This window comes from Hylaeus volcanicus, chromosome 6 (assembly GCF_026283585.1).
Source record: "Hylaeus volcanicus isolate JK05 chromosome 6, UHH_iyHylVolc1.0_haploid, whole genome shotgun sequence".
NCBI lineage: Eukaryota > Metazoa > Arthropoda > Insecta > Hymenoptera > Colletidae > Hylaeus > Hylaeus volcanicus.
Window position 1 is genome coordinate 4,998,215 of NC_071981.1, and position 25,531 is coordinate 5,023,745.

General features: G+C 39.2%; 4 protein-coding genes across 5 annotated transcripts in view; 1 reads left to right on the top strand and 3 right to left on the bottom strand.

Moving 5' to 3' along the window:
• Positions 1 to 10,624, bottom strand: part of LOC128879061 (probable G-protein coupled receptor CG31760) — a 73,632-nt gene extending 63,008 nt beyond the window's left edge. The window contains exon 1 of the mRNA XM_054127876.1: positions 8,235 to 10,624. Within this exon, the coding sequence (XP_053983851.1) occupies positions 8,235 to 9,594 (1,360 nt within the window). The 5' untranslated portion in view covers positions 9,595 to 10,624. The remainder of the gene's footprint in view (positions 1 to 8,234) is intronic.
• A 626-nt stretch (positions 10,625 to 11,250) lies between these two features.
• Positions 11,251 to 18,005, bottom strand: LOC128879062 (leishmanolysin-like peptidase). Its single transcript, XM_054127877.1, has 14 exons — positions 17,566 to 18,005; positions 16,028 to 16,128; positions 15,911 to 15,941; positions 15,749 to 15,831; positions 15,559 to 15,670; positions 15,290 to 15,471; positions 15,012 to 15,215; positions 14,028 to 14,253; positions 13,748 to 13,938; positions 13,556 to 13,688; positions 13,189 to 13,348; positions 12,949 to 13,115; positions 12,768 to 12,887; positions 11,251 to 12,593 (listed from the first exon to the last, which is right to left on the bottom strand). Exons 1-14 carry the CDS (start codon positions 17,704 to 17,706, stop codon positions 12,438 to 12,440), a joined length of 2,007 nt encoding a protein of 668 aa, XP_053983852.1. The 5' UTR covers positions 17,707 to 18,005; the 3' UTR covers positions 11,251 to 12,437.
• A 150-nt stretch (positions 18,006 to 18,155) lies between these two features.
• Positions 18,156 to 20,415, bottom strand: LOC128879063 (ferrochelatase, mitochondrial). 2 transcript variants are annotated; one of them, XM_054127878.1, is made up of 8 exons: positions 20,051 to 20,415; positions 19,722 to 19,920; positions 19,422 to 19,643; positions 19,251 to 19,352; positions 19,004 to 19,169; positions 18,833 to 18,940; positions 18,558 to 18,722; positions 18,156 to 18,485 (listed from the first exon to the last, which is right to left on the bottom strand). In XM_054127878.1, the coding sequence occupies exons 1-8, from the start codon at positions 20,082 to 20,084 to the stop codon at positions 18,288 to 18,290; spliced, it is 1,194 nt and encodes a 397-aa protein (XP_053983853.1). In that variant the 5' UTR covers positions 20,085 to 20,415; the 3' UTR covers positions 18,156 to 18,287. The 2 variants fall into 2 exon arrangements, with proteins under 2 accessions (XP_053983853.1, XP_053983854.1); XM_054127879.1 differs by having other exon boundaries at positions 19,722 to 19,964.
• Positions 20,416 to 24,485: 4,070 nt separating this feature from the next.
• On the top strand, positions 24,486 to 25,489 carry LOC128879064 (EEF1A lysine methyltransferase 2). The gene is made up of 4 exons (XM_054127880.1): positions 24,486 to 24,626; positions 24,704 to 24,802; positions 24,870 to 25,285; positions 25,375 to 25,489. The coding sequence occupies exons 1-4, from the start codon at positions 24,571 to 24,573 to the stop codon at positions 25,467 to 25,469; spliced, it is 666 nt and encodes a 221-aa protein (XP_053983855.1). The 5' UTR covers positions 24,486 to 24,570; the 3' UTR covers positions 25,470 to 25,489.
• Positions 25,490 to 25,531: the final 42 nt, after the last annotated feature.

Genomic DNA, 25,531 nt, shown 5'->3' on the forward strand with positions numbered 1-25,531 from the left:
TTCTTGTCAGATTTTATTGCTTTGTTTCTATTCGATTTGATTTAAAGCAGCTAGGTGGCAGACACTCGGAGCAGCAGATACCCAAGCAGTGGAAAACGAGGTTAGGCATATTTTGCGCCTCGGACAGTCTGTCGTTCACCAGTCAGTTTAACGTTGTGCCACACGAGCTTGGTAATCAAATGAATGGCTAGCTTCGAGTTGCTGACAGGGTTCTCTTTTCTAATCGAATGCTCGCTACTGACAAATGACGCTGGAACAGTGAAGAATTGGACACGCGCAGCCTAACACGCAAGACTTGCAATATTTCGCTCGTGGATTGGGGATAGAAGGATTGCGAGAAAAGACCTGCTTGAACTTCTTTTCGAAATCACTCTTCTTCCCAGACAATTTTCAATTACTGAGTGTAATTCGTAGTAACTGATTGTGCTAAATTGTTTGCACTGTAAGGAGAGAAGAGGAGGATTAGTTGTAGGAAGAAGTGGCAGTAGTATCGGACATTTCAGTCAGACGTAATGCCTTGGATAAGCATAGAGTACACGAGATCGTCTACATTCTAATGGAAACGGTAATTGTGTTAGCCATATTCGTCATATTTATTAACGTTTAGGTTAAAGTTTAGGTCACTTCAGTACTTTAGAACGAGAACATGTTTTCTAGGTTGTTATCGAACGGAAACGTTTGGTTCAAAGGAATGCGATCAGGTGTCGCGATGATTTATTAATGCGCAAGAGTGTCGTAGGGGTAAACTCTGTGGATCCCTCTTGCCTTACAAGTGGGAGACTCTTTATAAACGTGATCGGTTCAGGTGGGGGATGAAACGCCAGATTGATAAGCTTTCAAAGGGTTCCCCTTTAAGCCGTCGCTGCGTTTAAACAGATATTACAAAAGCCATTGAAATTAATTTAATCAAGGGAACTGATAAAACAAAATCCTTCTTTGATCATACCGTGAACATATGTATTACAATTCCTTTATATACCTAATGTACCATTATATATATATTATTTTCGAATTGAGTAATTCCTTTGAAATTACAATTTATTAACAAAATAAAAATTAAATTAACTCCAGCTTGTTTCCTCAATTTCTTTATCTAGATATTTATTCTAACTTGGTCTTGTTCGAGCGTCAACGTCATCAACCCAGTGGATTTCGTAGCAGCTTAAAATAAAGGCAGGTCTAAATATCAGAATATAAATAATCTTGACATTTTGCCGATTCCGACGGTCGCTGATCTAATGACCCTAAAAGACAAATCTGTTACTTCTTTTTTATCCGAGTCATCTGGTCTCTCTTCATCCGAAGGTTATGCCATTCTGCAGACAGACATAGGCGCCTGTTTTATGTTCCTGCATGCTCTGTCCATAACATCCGACCATAGCTCGTCGCTGTTACTTGAAACATGAAATAATTATGCGACTGTAAAGCCTGTTATGGCCGCCAGACGAGGTTTTGTTCTGTTCCTGGCGTGGAATTGATTGGATTCGGTGGACGTGGCACGATAGAAGTACAGAAATACATCCCTAATACGATAGGTCAGGATCTAGACTAAAAGGGAATCATGCTACTCTTTATTTATTCCCTAAGAGCCTAAAAAATGTGTTTACCCTTGACTGACAAGCTGCCCGAAAAATATTTCACAAAATATAAAAATGATTTTTTTCGTATTCTTCGATAAATAAGAAACTTTTCCTTTTTCTGTTCTGGCGCAATAGGGGTCCTAATTGGCTGGATTATTTAATCTCTTCCTAAACCTACTGCGAGATAACTACTCCGCGTCGCCGTTTAACAGACAGTAATTCTCTGTTCTTTCAGTCGAGACTCCTTAACGCTCCAATTACGTGTCACTGAAAGGATCAGTTAGAACACGAGCATCTTGCACTTTACAGCGTTTTCTGCGGTTAACCTTTTGACTTGAAAAACGCCCTCGTAATAGGACGCCATTTCAAACGCGTGTAAGGACCCAGAAAAATGATCCCCACGCGTTATTTCGCCACGGACTAGAGATTTAACGACGTTCCCCGCCATTATTCGCTCGGCCAAGGAAAGAGCTTTCGCGTCGTTCCATCGCGACCTACGAAAGCATTCGAACGGTCTTATTGTCAGATGGAAGCTTTGACTTTTAAAAATAATTCTGTGCCTTTGTATTCTAGCGTAATAATACATGGAAGTAATGCTTAGAAAATTATATATGAATTGATTAGTGTAATTCCAATGAACCATCAATTCGATTAATGAAGCATCAAGATTTCGAGGCACGTCAAGACCTGGCAAAAAGCCAGCGAGAAGCGTCAGAAAGAAGGATGATAGTACCCTTGTTCCAACTTGATGCTGGCATTAGTCGATTCAATGAATGAAGGCTTACGATCACGGACTTAATTTTCCGACAAAGTTTGAAGGTGGCATTGAGTTTAACACTCGTCTTCGTATTAAGTTTCCATATGAAAAAGTCTAACGGATTAACAGATTCCTTGACTCAGGATGGTTCGAAACTTAGGGCCGGGTATGGTCTCGATTTTTCAGCCGTCCAAACGAAATTCAGTGAATCGAAGGATCGCAAGGATCGAGTTTCAATGTTATCGCGATACTTCTCATGCTCTCGAGGAGATAAAGGAAACGTTTCGCTATAAATAGAAGGCTGACATTTAACGGATCACGTTTTCTTACACAGGCAAGAGAAGCCCAAACAACCTTCAAAGTAAATATCCACTTTCTTCAACTCGTTAACGTGCCAAGGAAATCAATTTCGATAATTATGAGCCCTAAGTATAGTGGTACATGCAACCGTCAGCTGATTCGATACTCGATAACGGCGTTGTTCCTTCAAAGTAAATACCCACTTTCTGCAACTCGTTAACGTGCCAAGGAAATCAATTTCGATAACTATTGGCTCCAAGTATAGTGCGGCATGCAAACATATCCTTCTTCGATACTAAATATACAGGACTGTGCAAAAGTATTTCTGCAAAAGGTCGCCATTTTGGACATCTAATTTAACTTGAAATTGAAATAATTGTTCATGGCTCCCTCAAGGTTGAATTCGTCTTGACATCGACTAACGCATTACCAAATTAAGAATTCATGCTATCCATGTAGAAAACTTTAACTACCTTCAAATAACCTTAATGGTAACGCCAGGATCAATTTGTACCAGAATGTATGTTCTTTGAATAGTAGAACTTTTCACTTCAACATTCCCTCTCGTCTTGAATCCTAATTTAGATATTAAAGCGCCGTGACCCATCCTCTGTAGAAACTTAGACGGCGCGCAAACTTTCTGACAATTAACAGAAACGTTGACACTGAAGCGACGAGAGCTTGTTAATCGTTCCCTCTGTAAATGTCTCTTGCCTTTCTCCCGTCGCGTCGCAGTGATTAGAAGTGAACGCGAAAAGGAAGATGACTAACTGCAAGGAGAGAAACGGAAGCAATGGAATGAAAGTTAAAATTAAAACTTGCACTGTTGGGCTTCAATTCAAAGTACAATAATCCATTTCTGTCTGCCATAATGATGAAAGCTCTCCGTGGAAACTACGATTAATAATTCGCTTTGCTTTCTTGGAAAGTCCACCTCTGCCAGGAAGCTTCGATTTTTAATCTTCAGAGTAGAATACTTTAAGATTCAGTCGTTTCAATGAACGGACATCTTCGCTTCACTCTTCTATGAAAAATATTTAATACTGCAGCGCACCTTTATAAATCAGAATTGCTTTTACGTTAAACGTTCTCACACATTTTCTTTTTTTGTGCAAAGTGATTCTGCAGGATAACACAAGACGAAAATGTGGAATACCTACATAGTACATTACATAGTACGAGTTTTCTGAAGAGAATGTGATTTGAATCAAATCGATCGGACACATTGTTTTCTCGGCAAGCTGTCAGCCACCGCGTTAAAAGTTTCAGTAGTCTTCGGTCGACCACTTAACACCGCTCACTATGAAAGAGTGTAACTCTAGCAATTCTAGGGATATCTTTTTAAAATGTTGACGCAAAATTTTTGAAGTATGTATCTTCTGAGAAATGCAACCAAAAAATCTGTTTGTTGCAGTGGTCAGCCCTCTTAAAGAGGCATTAATGGCGTCTCGGTGAAAAGTTTCCGCGATAAGAAGCGGTTTAAACGGACGACACTTACTGTAAATAATGCACAACCGTCGCCGGGGACTCTCCAGAGGTTGAGATCTTGGCGAGGACAAGCAACGTTCACGCGACGCGTGATAAATTGTCGCTGGTTTACTTGCTATTGCAGCGACATCGATCCTACGAAGTGGAAGTTGCGCGAGGATCGTTGCTTCCGGAGCTAAAACTTTGTGAGGAGTCGACGGAAACGGGGAAAGATGCGAACTGGAGTTCGGTTGGTTACTCCCAGACAAAAGACGGCGTGAATTGGAACAATCACAAACTCGAATTTATGCTACGTTTCAAGACGTGAACGGATGACGGGTCAAGCTCCTCTTTAATTTATCTCAAATTAAACATTTTACTTCTCCTTCAACATCTCGAAAAGTAAATTTTCTTTGCTTACTTCTTCAAGAGTATATAGTATGAATCTGTGTAAGTTTTGACTAACGAATATGATTTCGTATTTAGAATTCTTTGTGGCTAATAACTAGGAGTTATTATCCATCCATGTGATTACAGAACAGTGGTTACTTAGCCATTTGTGAAAAGCTGATTAAATCAGTCATTAATTATTGATGTAACAAACGGGTACAGCATTCGAGTAGCATCGAATCCATCAGCTTCGGTTTACGGGGAAGGTTCGGTAAACAAAGGACAAATATTTATCTTGAAATAATAAGCAATATATATCCATCGGCTTCAAACAGATCCCACGAATGTTTTTAATCAAAACATGCTGTATTTGTGTTAGCCAATCGCATACAATCCTCTTGCTAGACCACCGCTGAGTCAGATTCGATTGGGACGCGAGTCGTGTGTCCTTCCACATTTCCCCTAGCGGCCAGCAACCGTTACAATGCCGATGGATAAGGGAACGGTTCTTCTCCGCAGAGATGTTTAATTTCATGAAACGGAAACTCTTAGCAGGAAAATAAACGACACTTAATCTGCAGTTAACTGTAGATATTTTCTGGCCATAAAACACGACACGTTATGACGATTAAGTATTATAATCAAGTTATATGCCTTTGTACCCTTATAAATAAAGTGCACTCACTAACTTCATTATCTCCAGCACTTGAAATATTATTGACAAGGCCCGCAACAGAGGCTCAGCGAGAACAGCTCTTCGAATAACAAAGTAGGTGCTTTTCTGTTCCTGGCACGTCGTGATTGTGCATAAATCTTGAAAAAGGAACGCAATTACACGGTCTACCGTTACACCGTCGATGTTCATTAATTCCCCTGATCTCTTTGAGGCATTCCCTCGGCAATCTCTTCAGCGAACGTCTCTTTTAACGTCGAACAGCAATCAACCACCTCTTTAAATCATTTCCACCTCGTCCCCGCACTTTAGGTTTGTCCTGAGTGTCCTTAGATCCGGGAGCGATTACCGTCAATGCATTACCAGCAGCCTTTTCTCGAGTCATGAACAATGCAGTTAACCGTGTTACCCATTTGTTCTTTGCGCACACAGGCGGGACTACTGAGAATTTTTGCGTCCTGTTCCTTTCAAAGATTCAGGACACCATCCTTTGCGTTGTCACGTTTGCGAGGAACCGGGCAAAGCAAACTAAAACGCTCTGGCCATTTGGTAAACAGACGACCCTCTCTAAGTGGCACGCTCCAAGTCCTGTATTCTACTTCCTCGCTCCTTTTGGTAACATGTTTAGGGATTCAAGAGAAGAATCCCTAGAATCGCCGGGGACATTCTCTTTCCAGCCACGGTTCCCAAATATTTCTTTCTTTCTTCCCTTCTTCCTTTCTTGTTGACTGTTTTTATGTTACATCGGCTGCTAGGTCTTCCAGTAAATCCTGCCTTCAAATGACAAAAGGATAAGGAGGTCAAATAAACCCCTGAATTTGACTTGCAACTATTATTACATGGATCCTTCTATTATTACGAAATTCGTATTATTATAATCGAATTCTTATCCAAATAAGACTCATTTTCATAAGTAAGTACGTCATTGAAAATGTTGTGGATAAATTCATCCTATTAAAATCAACAGTCGCTTCAATTCCTAAATTGCCATTTCGTAGGTGGCTGAATTTACTTTCTACTTTTCGTACAATGATTTGCATTTTCAGACCGGAAAGTAGACAATATCCTGCACTTCCAGGGGAGAAACGTTTCCATCATCTAAATAATTTTGAACGTTTGGGATTTCTATTTTGTTTGCAACAGCCTGTCAGATGCTTTTATCCCCCAGCGAGGTTTCTTCAAGAAAGCGGAGCAATTTCGTTGCATGTGCCACTTGCACATGCAAGTTCAATTTGTTAAGTGCACTAAGAAATTTAACAACAACTGCGCTCACAGAAATAATACATAAACATAATTAATAATTTTTAATAAAAAAGGAACGTAAAGAAAATTTCATGAATTATAAAAGCTATTTTAGCCTTTTAAAATTCTCCAATCTTTGCCTCATAATCTTTGCCTGGTAATTCATAGTCCTAGTGGTCACTTTTTCATTCCAAGCACTCTCATTTGAAGAGGATCTGTAAAAGTTTTAGAAGAGAAATTCCATCTTCGAGTAGAATTTTTGCAGACACCAGGGACGGAAATCATTTTCAAACACTCGTCAGGGCCTCAGAGAAATGATTCTGTTCCCATTACTTTTTTTTTTACCTTTGGTTCGATCACTTAATTCCGACACACAATGAGGCGCGCCATACGGGAAGCGGAAGTAATCTGAGGACTGGCCTTCCATTAAAATCTGGGTCGAGTCTTTACTGCGAGGGAAACCGACGTTTCCAATATCCGTAATAGGCAAGAGTTTCCTAGCCGCGAGATTAAGTTGCAAAAACCAAGAAAACCGTTTCTGATTCCCCACCTATTTTTATCAGACATCTCTCGCTATTAGGTGTAACTTTTTTATAGATTAAAAAGTTAAAAAGCATTCGATATCCTACGTGCCAGTGTTGATTTTTATTTACACGAAGGGAAACAATGTATGGGCGAGAGTTTCTTTGAGATACACGCTTTCGACTAAAGTTTCTATTAAATTTTCTGCCATTTCACCGGACGCACGTAGACACTATCGCCCATAAAAACAGTTCCAGCGCTATTCGGCGAAAACACGAAACGGAGGATTAGAAACGGGCTTTCTACGTGCCCTCTGTCCAGAAAAACTACAATTTTGCGATCGCACACGGCACACATAGTTCCCATTCTTCCTTTTTCAGCGTTTTTGCTCAATTCTATTTCCTCTGCGTCGCTGGTCTGGCGTTTAATTATGACGAGAAGTTAAAAGAAAGAAATCCTAAAACGCGTTTTTCGACTTATTAATGTTTTCATCGTTGGAAATGCATGGAAAATTGTTGAATGTGTTTTTAATTATTTTATGAGTGGAATCTTTTTCCATTTACGAATAAATTCGTTAGTACGCTCTACACCAGAATTGGACGCGATCCATTACTTTAAATAAAATTTTGTAAATGAAAACGTAATGGTAGATGTACGCATGTAGAAAACATATTTTATATTTATATGAATTCATAAAATAGATTCTGAATAAATCTTAAATGTAGGAAACGATCAGTCAATAATTGCATTAATTCTCGTTCCTAAAAATCAGTAAAGACACATCGGTGCATCGCGCATTTAATTGAAGTGGGTACCAGGGACCAATTAAGACAACTATGCTTGAATAATGGTCGACTTTGTTCATAAATTACTCGCGTAAATTGGGGCTTCCTGCCGTGTTCTGCAATGCAAGGTTCTCGTGTGTCGCCTGTATCAGATTTGAAAATTATACAACGCTAAACCTAAAAAATCTGTTCACCTAATTACTATGGATTTTAACACAACCTAACCAGACTTAATCCAGACCAAACTCAACTTCTATTTATATTGAAATTAAATGAAGATAATATTAGCCATTCGTCGAAAAGTTTTCATAGACATTTTTATGCTATCCAAACTCTAAATATACATGAATCATTTACCACAGACCTAACCCAGAATTAACACAGGTCCTAATCAACCCAAGCCTAGACTAAACTCAAACATGATCCAAGCGTAACCTCAACCAGCACCCCGAGTATCCAACAACTACTCACCTCCAGACCAAACCTCGATCCAAACCAAGTACCCAAAAACCACTTACCTCGACTGAACTGGTCGTTGTTCGCTATCACTTTCTCAGCATTCTTCCTGGCTATATAGAACCACTCACTGCTGTTGCTCAGATACTTGTACTCAATGGCCAGGTCCTTTACGAGGACACCGTCCTGATTCTGCAGCCGATGAGCAAACGGACAATAAAGCCACCTGTCCTTGTACTGTAGTTTATCGTAACAGTTCCCTGCAGCGAAGATGTCCTCGTCGAACTCGACCATGGAGAGGATGCTGGCGTGCAGAAGGTACTCCGAAGACAACATCACCTCAGGAGCATACTTCCAGAGCCTGGTCAACATGTTGGCCCTGTTTACCGCCAGGTTGGCCTCCAACCGAAACTTCTCCTGGGCGTACTGGTCAACGACACCCTCGCCAAGGTTCAGATCGGTACCAGCGGTACAGTTTTCCCCCAGGAGATGTTGATTTTCTATGATGCGTAGGAACCGCGTGACGATGTCCACGTGGACGGGCTCTTTGTTCCCTTTGACCTGGTCCACGACCGTCCTCCCATAATCCTCGTAATTCTCCCTCTCAGACTCGTTTCTGCCAACCTCACTGTCACTGTACACGTCATACTCCTCCAGGATGGCGATCTCCATAGCGTCCAGGTCGTTCCTGTCACTGGCAGGTGCTCCGCGAACAACTGTCCCGTACACATCGGTCATGTTAATGATAGTCCTGTTCCCAAACGCGCGGAACCTGTTCTTGGCGATCACCTTCCTCAGTTTTCCGAACGAGTCGTTCTTGTGGCGTGCTGACGGCGTCACGCGAGTCCGTCCCTCTTTCCTACGATCCGAGCCAGCCTCTGACAACCTAGTGAGCAATTTGTCGATGTCCACGGTGGACCGTTCGTCGATGGTGCCCGTGGACCTAAGGTCCTGTCCAGAGGACCTGCCCATGCCTGGACTCTTCCCTTTGACTTTGCCAAGTGCCTCCTCGCTTTGGGATGCGTTGTCCGCAGACTGAGCTCTTCTGCTGGCTCCACTGGGCATGTAAGAGAGATCAGTGTCGTCGAAATTGGCCTGTCGGGCGAAGTGGTTTCTGGACCGACTGTGCCTGATTTGCGTGGCCGGTTTCTCTATGCTGGTCTCCAGTCTGTCTCTACGAGTCAGCTGGAGTGCAGTGTCCAGATCGTTTCCATCCCGCTGCCGCTCCTTCAGGCCTTCGGACAGCTCGGTAGCCTGCATCACCAGCTTGCGGTCGATGAACGAGGGCCGCTGGTTCTGCTGATGACGCAGGGTCTCCTTGGGTCTCTCTATCTGAGCCTCCTGGTCGGCGAACCCGGCCAGCACGGGCCTATGCGCGCACGTGAGCAAAAGGAGGACGTACCAGCGGCAAGCGACACTCATCTTAGCACTGTCTTCGCGGCCATCAACGGCGTCAAGATCTCACGCGACCCTCGGCTCGGTCAAGTCATGATATACTCGCTGGAGGCTTTAGCATCCTGGTTTCTCGTGTTCTGCGGCTTTGTAGCGCCGGACGGCATTCGCGTCACATTTTTCCGCGACTACAAGGACGGTTTCGCGGATACTTTTACAAGATCCTGCTATGGGAGCAATAACGCAAGGTAGTGCCAGGTCGCGATGAGAGAACCACAGAGCCTCGTTGAAAATGTTCATGTCCACTTCGAATTGGAACCCTCGACACGCTTGGTGACAGTCGACAATCGACTTTCAAGGTCTGTTTTTAACGAAAGGTAGCCTCGGTAATGTCAACGTGTCGCTAGAAGTCCTGGCTCGTTCGATCCTCAGGTAGGATCCTCGGATTCCGAGCGGATTTCATTCATCCTGTCGCGATTCATTGTTATCCGGCGGTTGACAGGTGACCTACCACGGGGTAGGTGCGTGTATCAACAGCGTGTATCGACGGGACCTCGAACGGGAGCGCCGTGGTCGACTCGCGCTCGCACGCGGCGCCAGACTGAGGGTTGAAACTCGCTACCCCTTTGTCGTGCGGCGGGAATCCGGTCGCAGAGCGCATGCCTCACCCAGATGATTTTGTTAGCATCAACCGAATCAGTGTTTTCTTCGGATGGCATCGATAGATCGTGCGTAACGAGACACAGTGCGGGATGAAGTGATAGCTAACATTTCTGTTTTAATTTCAATTTCTGGTATAATCTGTGGACACTGTATGTTAATGGATTAGTTACAATAATAATAAGTAATAATCTGGTTGTATCTGAAAAAAACACTTAATACTTGAACTCTTAACGTGGTTTCTCCAAGGAGAGGGCGACAGAAATAATAGTCCAGTCCCTGGAGCTAGTTGAGGGTTAATAAATTGCATAAATTTTATCTCTTAAGGCAGTATTAATAATGGGGGACTATGCTCTAACTTATTTGCGCCACGGAGGGCTTTAAGGGGTTACGCACAGCTGAACAAAGAGAACTTTATGGTTTTTTTTTTTTAGTTGCACTAATAATTTAAAAGAAAATCCTTTAAGAAAATACAATTGAAAAAATAACTGAATACTAAAATATGCTAAGAATAGGAGAATAATTTTCATTTTATTGCAAACTCTACACTTTAATACATTGTTACTTGGTTTCAGTTGCGATTTGATCCCTCGAGTAACACGGTACGATCTACAAAGTGCCAAAAGTAACCTTGAACACGCAGATATGTATTTCGTTTATGGATTTCTTGCGGGAATAGCTGGCGTAACCATAAGAGGATATCGGTAAAAGTAAAAAGTTTCTGACAGAACACTACGCCATCACGGAATACCTTTATCGATCCCTTCGCATTTCATATTTCTGTTTTAACTTTCGAACAAAGCGTATACCGACTTAAATTTTTCCTGGCATTCCCCTTTTATCTCTATACTGAGAACACGCTGGCAAAGTTCACAAAGAAACCTGGATACTCGGTATTCCGAGAGTAATACATCGAAGTAACCACGTTCGATAGCGGATCAGGGTAGGTGATGGAATACATCATTTTTAAATGCACGTTTAAACATTGTTTAAAACTAAAGATATCTTTATATTGTTACAAGATTTAGTACAATACTTACACTAAATGGAATTTTGCTCCGTTCTTTACAAGGAATGAGTCGGAATAGTAGGGAGAGTCTTGTAATACGCGATGTAAAAAGGAAAATAGTAATCTCAATTGGACTAACATGTACAGGCATGTTCGTACCAATATGTGATAAATACACGCATGTGAGTGGGGGGGGGGGGGGGAGGGCAACAAGGGAGACGCTGTACTGATCCTCGAGTCTCTATACTCTCGCCAAAAAATTATGTATATATATTGAACGTCTCACCTCGAATCAGTACATTGCCTCGACGCGAATCACACTGCAAGTCCATAGTACTGTCAAATCGACCAGCGTAGGGTTACAATGGCATACCAAGACCTTGAGGAGTGGGATTGGTACGATGACTGGAGTGAACCTGAATGACATAATGAAATACGCAGGTCTCAGTGTATCATTCACAGGTAATCTTAGCACTTGTACAATCTTATAAGCCTAAAAACTACTTATATTTGATATTAACTAAAGCTCTCGATCACAAAAAAAGCCCCCACTCCATGCTCGAGTCTATCAGCGCGCTGGGGGTGTAACTCCACCGCTCCTCTCCCCAAAAGTGAGCGACCTCTTCTATTTACGTCACCTTTCACATTCGAAAACCTCAGTTAATATCAATACTAAAGAATCGGGCCGTGAAGGCCTCGAATAATTTATTTGTATTTATTTATTTATAAGTGACGCTCTACGAACTTTATTAACAATTGATAAATTAAAATCGTTCATCACTATAAATACATTCTGTGTGACAAAATATACCATCTCAATGGAGGCAGTAATAACCACACGGAAGTCGTAGTCCAGTGGGAATGTATGTCCGCCTCGCAAGAGTCATTTTCTGTCGTAATAAGAGACCATTCGAAAATTTACATTGCACACATGAAATACAATATGTATCAATGTTTTCGCACATTCTATGCACATTCGTTTAATCATTCGCGAGAGTTCTCATTGAGAAAATTTGTCTCCCAATAGGTTATTAAAATAAAATTGCCATCTTGGCGTACGGTCATTTCAGGAATGTATTATTCATTCCTAAGGATTCCTCTCTATCATTCTCCAAGTCGCGATTAAAAAACATTTTAACCGATATTTTTACGGTACATCATCGATCTAACATTAATAAAAATATTACCTAACATCTACGTCGTATCATCTGAAAACAGACAAATATATTAAGATGATAAACGTTCGTAAATTTGTAAATAGTCCTGCAGACGCGCATTGAAGATTGTCTCTATGGTAATATATAGCAGGTGGGTGTTCATCGCTTGGTTTGCAATGATCCTCTTTTTCTTTTAGCTCCATCTGAAACAAATTGGAACAGCCACAACTTATATCGTGCTTTCCAAATTTATTACTTAACTTGAATTTACTATTTAGAAATGATACACGCTTTTATTCGAAAGGAAGATAGAATTTAAGGCCTCCTGCAGCTCAGTCTATCGGAGTATACGCGCACTATATCGAAGGGAGCCTCACCTCACAAATATCTCGACATGCAGGACAAGTCAGAGCACCCTTGTGAAGCCAGCCATTTTGTATTATTCTAACAGCTATTTCTTGACCAGCCTGGTAGCAGGTATAAGTGTAATTTGCAACCTGCACAACAAAGTATATAAATATAATTAATTAATGTAATCGTGTTTTATCGTAAACTAACCATGATATGCAATCTCCCGGCTTCGCATATATACTGATAACAACCAGAACCCCAGTGTTGCCATTGTCTAGCTTGTTTGCATGTTCTTTCCTCCCACATTTCATTTGTGTGATCAAAGCACCTCGAGTGTGGACCATACTTTTCTAATGCAAAATTTTTTTCAGGATCTAAAGGCGAAGATATTCATTTTTTAATCGTTTGATCGTTCAGTTCGTTTGTTCCCTTAATGACACCACTTACGAGGATTATTCTCTTCGTAAAGACAATGAGAGCCCCTGATTACTATATTCCGAGCCCTCCATGTAAATTCTTGTATGTATGGACAATAGTCCGCCAGAGATACTGAACCACCGTAGTATTGTTCTTCTCCAGCTGGCACATGAGGAATTGAGTCAAAGTTCTGAACAACAGAACATTAGAATTAAGATATTTTTCATTAGGATCTAGCGTGGAAGATGTATACTTCCTGTACTCGCGACTAGAGAGCTAAGACCGATATCTTTCCGCAAGTGTTCGATCTGTTTCCATTCGGGGGAAAGGATGAAGATGTGGAGAAGGTTTTGAGCCAATTTGCAAAGAAAATATTGATATGGATATAATCTCACACCTGATACTTCTTGGACAATGGTTGCGGATGTTTAATCAAGTTGCACAATGCGACCGAACTTCTGTCGTCGGTACATTCAGTCTGTAATGGATCTTGTTTCACTTTATTGCAAAACGGATGAATAGATTTCCCTCTGAAAAATATTAATGATACAATTCAGGTGAAATACATTCTGTGAGATAGAATACTCACTCGAGTTTAGACTTGGAGGATATCCATTCTTTGCAAGATGACATTGCAAACTCGCAACCAAGATTTTTACCCCACCCCAATTCTTGAGCCATTGAATAATTCGCGCTATACCATCCAGTATCTTCCATAAGAGCGAGAGTTATTCTGGAATACACTGGGTTCTGTGTGTGAGTTCCTGTCATTGCTTCATTCTATGTAAACAATGAACAAACTTCACAGCTTTGTCCAGGATTAATTCTCAATAGGCAGATCTTTACAGTATATATTCAACGATATTTACTTCAAACACTCGCTTCTCCCAGTGTGTTAAGACTGTGCCATCCTCTCCTTGATCTTCCAACTCAGCACCCTCTAATTTTGTACAGTTAAAATGATTTTGAACTTCAGCACGAACACGAGGTGTGACTATCATTTGCATCGACCTTTCTACGTAACCACCATGCACTTGCCAATGTGGCCTAATCACAGTTTTGATTGTGTTCTCACTCCATTCGTGAGTTTGAAACCTGTGCATAACGAACAGGAAATATTACCATCCTTCCTCGTTCAAAAACATTTGTTTTCCTATGTGACGCCGTGATATATTTTTTAACTTTTTTTAGAGACATTACATCGTTAGGAAAACAAAAAACGCGGTACCCTATATATCTCCATGTTTTTATTAATGTGAATGTAAAATGTACATGTATTTACTATAAATATAAGCGATAACCATCTATCATTATTATAAAAATACGCTGGTAGACTGAGACGGGTAGGATACCGCGGTTTTCTTCCTCTTTTCTATGTTTAAACGCGCCGCGTTACTGCAGCTAGCGCGTCTACTAATACCGCCCGCGACCACTAGGCGCCGCAGCGCACTCACCACCGAAATCAAACGGTCGCATACATATCAATCGCTCATCCAGCCACCCTTAGCGTAAAGATCTGTTACTCTCACTACAGTTGGTAAATGGATATGCATTACCTACAGAGATCTTTAGCTTTTTTTGTAACTCTCTCAGGACATCTATTTGGTGACTCTTCGTGTAATTTCCTATATCCTTTTTTTAGTGATAGGTAAGTCACCGATAATTTCTCTGATAATTGCATGTGTTTGCATATAGTAATAGTAAGGACTTTCATTGTAATAGAATATAAGTTAGATATACCAAACAGGGAGACAGGAGCGATACTATCGATAACAGACACGGGGGCAGCAGCTAGATCTGTGTCAACTGTTTATCATATAATAGTCGATAACGATAAAAAGTGTTGTACTCACTTTTCATTTAATGCTGGTTTTCCCGTATCACTTCTTCTGGGACTTCTGGGTTCGCCGTTCTCATCGCGATAGAAAGCATATAGGCTCACAGAAAATCCCAAGGCGTGCAATATTTCGTGTTTCACTGTACTCAGCAGGGTTTCCAGCTCTTGAGGCTTCGTACTGATACTTCCTGGGCACAGATTCGCATGACCAGCTATTGGTCTGAAATGTATCGCATTATTATCAAGATTATCTTCAATCGTAATTATCTGAATAAATCAAGGTAATAGTTTTACCGATCTAGCGTAGCTTCTTGTTGGCAATGCGCAGCATAAGCCACTGTCAATCCTTTGTGACATCTTTGAGTTTGCATTGCGGACACATAAAAGACAAAATCAGCGCCATCAATTCCTCGACCTGCCTTACTTCCTTCTGCTATGCCGCAGTTGTGTCCTGTTGCGTTACACGTCCGGCAAACCTACATATGAGATAAATATATATAATGTTAAACCTATTTGCCAGCAACATTTAAGTTTCATCTTAAGAAAATCATTTATTATCTTACGTCAAGGTGATCTTCAGGGACGACAACATCCCCGCACATTGTGGTAGGACGACAGGTGTCTATACAGTGTGTGTGGTGATCTTTAACAAACACTTGACTACTTTCGCATTTTCTAAAACATGAATTAATGGATCGATATGTATTTTTAAAGTATTGGTCATGACTGCTTCGAGAAATAATCCTACGCTACCTGTTCAATCTAATAGTTTTCTTCGTCTCACGGACCATGAGTGTTCGTTCCCAAAAATGAACAGCTTCAGGCAGAATAGTGTTCTGGAACGAAGTAAAAATAAAATTGAACGATTATAATAGTATCTACGACATTTCTATCAAAATTAAACTACATACTTACATTAATGAGATCCAATTTTTCATCGTCCAATCTGTTATAAAAAGTTATATTTATGTTAAATATCAGAATGAAACATTTTGTAGGAAGCATTGCAATGTAAATATTTTCAAAACGTACCTGTAGACACTTTCATCGTACGACAACAAAATTCTAAGCGGCTGATTGATGCTACGTTTTTTTACTTCGTGTGCTGGCTCTATATGGACGCCATGAATAATCTACAGAACAATGAAAAGAGTGTATTAACATATTATCGATTAAATTATCTCATATTATTAAAACTTTTTATTTTGTAACGAAGATACAGTAAATGTATTATTTATTAAACGTTTAAAAATTACATTCACTTGTAATTTTAACCAATTTTTAAAAGAAATTTTTTGACCTTTCTCTTATTAAACGAAGTGTATAATTACGCTCATGAGCGATATTAGTAACAATAACTTGTAGGGGGACCGAAAATGGCTGGGAACTCCTGCCATTTCACCTAACCGTGGGAAAGACGAAGCATTCGCTATCAGTTAGTAAATAAGTGGGATCTGGAAGACAAAGAGCAAGCGTTTCTCGCGTCATTGTGTCATCGACTACCGCCTGTAAGGTGGGTGTGTAATCCCACAGGGAAACACGATCTGGGATTTATTATACCGTATACCGTCACTATGTCAACATCATAAACACGAAATCATTTTGCATCCAGTGTTGAAACTAAATCCTTCACTCTTGAAAATGTAATATTTTTACTTTTATTTCAAATGTAGCTTTATTTCAGAATATTTGTTGGTGAATTTATGTATCACTTAAAAAATATATTATTTAGTAACTGTTTAATAATATTACCCATTTATAAGGAACAAGCACAACGTATCACGGATACTGAAAAACGATATAAACAAAGTGACACGTGTTCGGTCCGAAAGCACGTGGTTCGATAGCGCATGAAAACAAGTTCACAAATGTCATTTCGGAGCAAGGTCAACGTCACGCTTCAAACTCTTCACACAAAATGAAACACCATTACAATTCATAATAGTACGTTCTAATCATCAGCAAATGACCAAAAACAAAATAAATATTCATCTCTATAGGAACAAATGAAATTACATTGCTCGCAAAATGAAAAATATTTCAGAAACTTAAAAGAACGGTGCCCTCGTAATAAAGAATCGTTTATGAATATTATAAAGGGCAATTAGATTCGCATCGCGTTACAACATCGACAGTAATGTAATGAACAAAGGCACGATACTCTCACGCAATAAAGTGACAAATGACTGGAAGAAAGCGACTGCTCATTGGTAGTGCAAAGTGGAACGCACATGAGATAGGTATGCAGGAGAGATAGCACGTGACACGTGGAACGCACGCTTATGAAGTCCTACGATTTCCTCACACAAACCAAACAGAATTCATTCAATACAGTAAAAAAACAAAATAACCCAGAATAATAAAAAAAAGTAAAAAAAAAACAGCAGTATACGTCATTCCATAAGAGAACTGACACAAAAATGGAGCACTGGAGAAAAATACTTAGAAACCGCGACGCTTAGCGAGTGTACCTCTACTAACTAATGGACAGAGAATAAAAGAGAAAAGAGAGTAGTAAGAGTGGAGGAGCAAGTGGGAGAGAAGACTCGCTCTTTTCGCATGACGCTCACCTCGTGTGCTCGGGGATATCGGTGACTACACTGTCGAACCTCGAACATCCCACTCACGATATCCACACTGCACACGATTACGATGACAAGCGGCAGTGCCACGATGCCGCATTGCATCTTCAATCGCGCCAAAGCCGCCATCACGGACGATGCTCGCTTTCACAAGGCATGACACACACTGAGCGCACCCGCCGACGGCACGCATTTATATAGACGTGAACATCCAGCGCTACGACAGTCGCGTTCGATATCCAGAGTACGATGGACGTCACTGGTGTTGCCCCCATAGCTCAATATAATCTGTATAACTATAAATACCTATAGAGAATTATTAAAACCCCTAAAACTTATTCGATATTTCAATAGAAAACGAATCTATATTTAGAAGGATGTCTCCTCTGAAGAGGATTGTAAATCGAGGGAACTTTGTCAGTGATTATTCGGGTTTGCTTTGAGTGCAGAGTTCGTATTTAAAAAAGAAAGATAAAAAAAAACAGGAAAATGGGATTCGACAGGGATTGAAGAATTAATGATTAAGGTATCATACAGTCAAAGAATTGAAGAGCAGAGGATAAAGAGAATACTGTCCATCGTAATCATAGCTATTTTAATAAACATTATTTTTCACAGTATGTTTTTTTTACATAAATAGAAACTTGAATGTGGTTTAGCTGTACTTAACTCCCAAGTACAAATATAAATACTGTACATTTCCCTGTATGTTAACTTTTACACACTTGTGAATACCAATTTTTGCTAGAGAGGCAATTTTGGTTCACACAATGAGGACACCGAGTTAAAAATTTCGGGCTTATCGATCGTTTTGATTTAAGATGAGAAAGAACAATGTCTGTCAGAGCATCAATAAAGATAGGATGATCGTTTGGTGCAGCAGATCTTCTTATTTTTTCAATGCCAAGCTGTAAATAAAAGAATTAAGATACCTCACGAGTTTATACAGATTTAAATTATACATATAAATGGATACATACCTCTTCAGCTAGTTCTTTGCAATACTCAATATCCATTTCGTGGAGGGTTTCAATATGTTCATTGACAAAAGCTACTGGCACTAGTATAAAGTTCTTTTTTCCTTGCTTCACATAGGCTTTTAAAGCATCATCTGTGAAAGGTGCTAACCAAGGCAATGGTCCAACCTAAATGTGTATAAAGAATATAGAACATTCTAGGATATAAATTATCATACAATTACTGAAATTACTCTCAAGACATCGTGTAATGTTGCAACAAAGAACCATTTTTGTACCTTTGATTGCCATACTAGATTGTAGGGATTACAGTAATTTAATTCTTGCATTACTAAGGCAACTGTTGCCCCAACTTCAGATGGATAAGAATCTCCCCTATTCACTGCCTAAACATACAATGAAATAGGAAACAGTCTTAAAACAATCTATTAATATTACAATATAGTAACCTTCAGAGGAAGAGAATGAGCTGAAAATAAAATTATAACATCATCTCTTATGTTCTCAGGAAAGTGAACTAACTCCTCCTTAATCCTTTCAGCAATTGTCTTTATGTATAATGGATGTGTTGCCCATCTATCTATTATACTCCATTTCATATTAGCAGGTAGGTGTCTGCAAATTAGTTGAGGTACTTGGTGAAGCAAATATGCAAATAAATTTAATAGTTTAATTCAGTATTAAAAAGGTGGTTACCTCTTCTTATAAAACTGATATATTGCATTAAAGCTAGACCCAGTTGTAGCACAACTATATTGTGGATACTGAGAAAATATAACTGTATGTTGAACACCATCTCTAAAAAGAAAGCATATAGATGCTATACAAGCAACAGAAATTATTCCTCAATGATAAATGAATCCTTACTCATTTATTTCTTCAAGAGTGTCTTCAGTAAGAGGATCGGCATAGCGAAAACCAACATAGTATTTATGAGGTGCAGTTTCTGGTGAAACATTATCTAACTGTTTACACAAAAGTTCACCCTGCTTATTTGTCCATTTTAAAATCGGCGAACCTCCACCAATTTCAGCATATTTCTTTTGTACATCAGGTGTACGACGTTTGGCTATCCAAGGACCCAACTGACTACAAGAGATATCCTAATGTACTGTCTATTCTTTAAAATGAGATTTATGTAAAAGGTGGTGATTTATTTAAATAGACCTTTGAACTGGTAGTTGAATCATTTCACGGTCAGTCATTATACGCAATAAATATTCCTGCACCTGTTCTATATGAGTGGGTCCACCCATGTTTAACATTAGAATACCAGTTTTAGGTTTAATGCTACTCTTTTGTTTTGGAATAGCTGCTGTGGACATTTGTCGACAAGGCAAGATTGAATATTTCCCACATTGCTTCCCTAGTGAAAATTTCTTATATACACTAATCTTGCATAATATAAATCTGAAGTTTATCATTTCACTGATAAAACTATGAATTCCCATAGTTGTTTTCGTAAAGTTCAGGTAATAATTCTAATCTTTGCTTACCGAATTGGAGCCAAGTTGATAAATTACTTGCCATGATTAATTAAATAGCACTCAGCAGTACACAGTAAATATAATAAATAGTTGATTAGAAATATATCAAAGTTGGACTTTATGCACAATCACGATCCATAATTATAATTCACAACATCGGCGATACTCTTACTAGCATTCACTATAACCTGATCTGGCATTTGCCAGTCACTGAATCACGCTGACGTATAATTAATACGATATCTACTATATAGATAATGATCCCTGGTACTCGTGGAAGATAGTATAGATCATTAGCAACATTCAAGAACCGAACTTGATACGATTTCGATTGAAATTAAATAGTTATAAACATTTTTCAGCGATTAGTATGTGGACAATTTTTATTTTGCGCCGGTGGCGCCATCTAGCGGTTGGATCAGGGAAGCTCCGGCTGAGTAATAGGATAACAGAACACTAGCGGAGGTCTACGCTCGAAACTGTGCGAAAGAGAAAGATATACCGTGCGAGAAGGATAGAAAGCGCCGGCGCTGGAAACAGCAGTGCGCATGCGCAGGGTACACTTATTTGTTTATCGGTTATTTACAAGTAATTCATGAACTTTTGCATACTCAAATTGAAGCTTAGGCTTCTGGGAATCTTCCCCTATAAGTGGATTGTTAATTATGACAGAAAAACATTATCCAGCTGTGTGAACTAAGACACCCTTTTTGGAAGCACGTTAAGTCTAGACATCAGGTAAGAAATGACAGAAACAGGGGCGAAGAATACAATGTAGCTACTAAAACAGATATGATTCATTGAGCGAAGAGGAGAAACAAGGAAAGTACCCACCACAACCGAGGGAAGATAGCATGTCCTACGCTGACAAATTAAAACAAAACCAGACCTTCATACGGGCGTTTCAGCGGTTTTTTTAGCCTGTCGATTCGAACAAATACATGTGAACATGTGTATAATGATTTCTGTGTGAATGTACATTTTTTACTGTGGTCTGCTATAGGACGTGGTTTTATCTGTCTAACCTGTTCTCTAAATTTATTTAAGCAAATATTTGGCTCTATTGTTATTTCTTCGCCAATGAAAAATTCTCCAGGTAGTCTTAATGCAACGCCATAGACCATCTCAGCCGCAGATGCCTTTATATCTTCTTTATAACTGGTTCGGAGTCCGAGCAACACTGTTGGTAGTATTTCTACCCAGTTGCGGTTTTCATGGCACATTATTGCAGTTTTGAGGGATCTGTGCCACCTCTCAATCATTCCATTCGATCGAGGACGGTAAGCTGTAGTTCTGTTTTTATTGCACCCTATTAGTCTTACTAATGATTGAAATATTTGTGATTCGAATTGTGTGCCTTGGTCTATAATGATTGTTGTCGGAGCTCCGAATCTTGCTATCCAGTTATTGTATAGTGCTTCTGTTACCTTTTCAGCTGAAATGTCTGTCAATGACACTGCTTCAGGCCACCTGGAAAATCTGTCTATTATAGTCAGACAGTATCTATTTCCTTTTACCGTTGGTAATGGTCTTATTATATCCACATGTATATGTTCGAATCTACACGCTGGAATATCTATTTTTTCTGGCATCGGTTTACTGTGACCATGAATCTTTGCTTTCTGGCATTGTAAACAAGTGCGTGACCACTCGGCTATGTCTCGATTCATCAAGGGCCAGACAAAACTTTTACCTATCAACTTCTTAGTTGTACGTCGACTAGGATGGGATAGGTTGTGTACTTGTCCGAATATTTTCCTTCTTAAATTTCTTGGCACATAAGGTCTAATGCTATTTTTAATTATGTCTCCATACAAGTATTTATCTGAACTATCCAAAAATATCTTTTGGAAGTTCCACCTGCTGGATTTTTCTGTAATAATTTGAGCCAAGTCTTCATCTTCTGTTTGTGCCTGCATTAACTCCTTTGTTGAGATGACAGGCAGTTCTATGGTTTGTACTCTCGACAATGCATCAGCGACTATATTCTTGTTACCTTCTATATGCACTGTTTTTGTTGTGAATTGACTAATAAAATCTAAGTGTCTAATTTGTCGAGGACTAGCTTTGTCTGCTTTTTGTTGAAATGCATGTATCAGTGGCTTATGGTCCGTCTGTATATGCAATTGTAGATGGCTAAAAGCTCTGTCGTACACACTATAGTTTGTCTGGGCCTTTTCTAATTTTCTCAAGAAAAAACCGAGTGGTTCCTGCTTACCCTCTATGTATTGCTCTAATACTGCTCCGATCGCTACGTCGGATGCATCTGTACGCAATATTAAAGTTGCATTTTCCTTTGGATGATGCAGCAGTGATGCTGCAGTGATTTGCTCTTTCGTTTTCTCGAATGCTTTCTCTGATTCATCGTCTCAGTTTACTGGCCTCTTGTCCTTTCTTTTGGCTCCTTTAAGGTGTCTAAATAAAGGTGCCAACCAGTCTGCGGCTCGGTGTAGGAACATTCGATAGAAACCTACAATACCTAAAAATCTCCGTAGGTCCATTATTAATGTTACGCCGGGGGGTTGAAGCACGAGAATTCATTTAAACTAAATATAACGTTTATTAACAAACTATAACTTTTAACAATTTAACGATAATCTTGGAGACTTGTAGCGAAACGTCTTCTCTCTTTAAGATCTCGAATCGCTCTCTTCTATTTTAAAAGTTTGCCGCTTCCTGGCAACCGGGAGCGCGGGAACTCGTTTCCGCAACTTCACATCGTCGCAACATCTTCACACCGTCGCGACGATGTAACTAGGAACTCTAGTGCGGCATCTTCATACTGTCGCAACATTAATTTGGGTTTTGGATAGTCTATGATCGCTCGAACCCGTTTGTCCAACGGTGCGATACCCTTATTATCTACCTTATATCCTAAATACTCTACGGATTCTTTCGCAAATACACATTTTGCTACGTTTATTTTGAAACCGGTTGCTTTTAGTCTATTAAACAAGGTGCGCAAATGTCTTTCGTGTGACTCCATATCTGGTGACGCTACTATTATGTCATCTATATAGCAATAACAAAAATCTAATTCGCGTTGTATGGAGTCCATAACTCTCTGAAAGGTTTGCGACGCGTTGCACAATCCAAATGGTATGACCGTGAATTCGTATAAACCGAACGGGGTTATTACCGCTGTCTTTGGTATATCCTCCGGAGCTACGGGTATTTGATAATATGCTCGTGATAAATCTATCACCGAAAATGTAGTACACCCGTCGAATCTATGAGCTACATCATGTATATGAGGCAACGGATATCTATCGGGCACGGTTATGCCATTTAATCTACGGTAATCCCCACATGGTCTCCATCCACCCGATTTTTTGGGAACCATGTGAAGGGGACTAGCCCATTGACTTTCGAACGGGCGGCAGATATTTTCCTTGAGCATTTGCTCAAACTCCGCCCGTGCGACCGTCAATTAGAACACACAAAAAATTAAAGTTTAATTATAAGTATAAGCTTTTATTTTATTTGTTTTGTTTTATATATAGTACTTTACTGTTTAAGGAAACAAGGGTTCCTAAAAACAAGCAGCTGATATAATCAGTAACATAAAACATTTTTTTTTTTTAGAACATAGGCTAAATAAGAATTTAAAATTTGCAATTGTGTCATAATTTATATTCTTTACTGCCAATAGGGAAATAAAGGTCGAATTGGAAGAATGTCCAATCAATGCCAAATGAGGATGTTCGATCATGTAAAGATGGGACTATGGAATGCAAGAAGCCTCGGAAACAAGATTGTAAAATGTACAATTTATTAAACGTTGCCTATACTTATAAGTTAGCAGATAAGTAGGATAAGGAAAAGTTTATGTAAATAGTTAGGAAATAGTTATTATATATTTCTATAAAACACTTTATCATACCTCAAACCATGTATTAAAAGAATTAAGAGAGAATACCTGTATTGCGTGGGGCGGAGACTGTCCAAGCCTTGGTAAGCCAGGACGAAAGGCAAATGTTAAATGTGATAAACAACTATGTAAACAGAAATAAGAAATTAGAGTAAGAAAATACCTTGTAACCTGCAGCCATCGCAGGAAGACCAAAAAGTGTGTAACTCACGATAAGAAACATTGTAAAACTAACAAGACGTTGTAACAGGAAAAGTGTAAATAGTCAAACAAGACTACACCATAATAAAGAATTCCAATTCCAATTGTGCACATACTAATCGCTGAAAAATGTTTATAGCTATTTAATTTCAATTGAAATTAAACCGTATCAAGATCGGTTCTTGAATGTTGCGAATGATATATACTGTCTTCCACGAGAACCAAGGTCCATTCTTTATATGCAAAATGTTAACAATATGCAATTGGATCGTTTTCCCACCGATTGCGCCACTAGTGGTCTCTGATTTGTGGCGGCATCTAAGCAATAACAATGGGAACATGTAGCCATGTGGGCATTTAAAACTACGTAAACATTTCGAAGTAAGGTTATATTTACTTGTTAAAGAAGTTCCTCATAACGTGGTTGTAATATAGGCTTAAAAATTGACGTATAATCATGACAGATGAGAATATCGAAGAACTGGATCCATCAGATTTAGGTACTCTCGATTAGTAAGTAACACTTACTGTATATGTGCTTAATTGCAAAACAATTTGTGAACATCACGTTCTACAAATGCTTCTTATAGTTGGGAAAGAGTTTACTCTGAAGAACTTGATAATTTTAAGGATCATGGGGATGTAGGGGAGATATGGTTTGGTAGAAATAATTCACTGAAAGTTATAAGGTCAGTTATTTATGAAACAAATAAATAAACGCTATTTATGTAGTTTTTAGTACTCCTTATATTTCAGCTGGATTATTAACCATCTGAAGCTTAATAAAAAAGAGGATAAAATAATTGATATAGGGTGTGGAAATGGAATGACATTAGTGGAACTATCAAAAGAGTTTGATAAACTAATGGGTGTAGATTATTCGCAGAAAGCAATTGATTTAGCATATGAAATACTCAAGGAAAAAAATCTATCACATATAGACTTGAAAGTTTATGATATACTTGATTCTGAAGTATGTGATTTACCAACTGATTTTAAAGTAGTACATGATAAAGGAACATATGATGCTATCAGTTTGCATCCTCAAGATCCTGCAATCAAAAGGCAGAAGTACATAGAAAATGTGTATAAAATTCTGTTGCCCGATGGTTATTTAGTTCTAACATCTTGCAATTGGACCAAAGAGGAATTAAAGAAGCATTTTCAAAATCGTATGTTATTTCATTGTTTTCAGGGTTTCCCAATTTCCAACAGTTTCATATGATTATATTCCACAATATTATTAAAATACATGTTTCAGATTTTGATGTATTACACACGCTGCCCTCTGATACATTCCAGTTTGGAGGACAAACTGGAAACACTGTAACACAATTGATCTTCCAAAAGAAATAACAAATAAAAGAATTAATTGCATAATATTTTGTTTACTACCAAGTCTAATTGTTTCCTACTTA

Coding starts and splice junctions, on each gene's coding strand:
- LOC128879064 (XM_054127880.1), top strand. CDS start 24,571: ATGACAGATGAGAATATCGAAGAACTGGATCCATCAGATTTAGGTACT. Junction 24,803..24,869: donor AATTCACTGAAAGTTATAAG/GTCAGTTATTTA, acceptor CTTATATTTCAG/CTGGATTATTAACCATCTGA. Junction 25,286..25,374: donor AAAGAAGCATTTTCAAAATC/GTATGTTATTTC, acceptor TACATGTTTCAG/ATTTTGATGTATTACACACG.
- LOC128879062 (XM_054127877.1), bottom strand. CDS start 17,706: ATGGCGGCTTTGGCGCGATTGAAGATGCAATGCGGCATCGTGGCACTG. Junction 16,129..17,565: donor GATATCCCCGAGCACACGAG/GTGAGCGTCATG, acceptor ATTGTTCTGTAG/ATTATTCATGGCGTCCATAT. Junction 14,254..15,011: donor AAACCAGCATTAAATGAAAA/GTGAGTACAACA, acceptor CGTTATGCACAG/GTTTCAAACTCACGAATGGA.
- LOC128879063 (XM_054127878.1), bottom strand. CDS start 20,084: ATGGCAAGTAATTTATCAACTTGGCTCCAATTCG. Junction 19,644..19,721: donor ATTCAACTACCAGTTCAAAG/GTCTATTTAAAT, acceptor TATCTCTTGTAG/TCAGTTGGGTCCTTGGATAG. Junction 18,723..18,832: donor ATCTAGTATGGCAATCAAAG/GTACAAAAATGG, acceptor ATACACATTTAG/GTTGGACCATTGCCTTGGTT.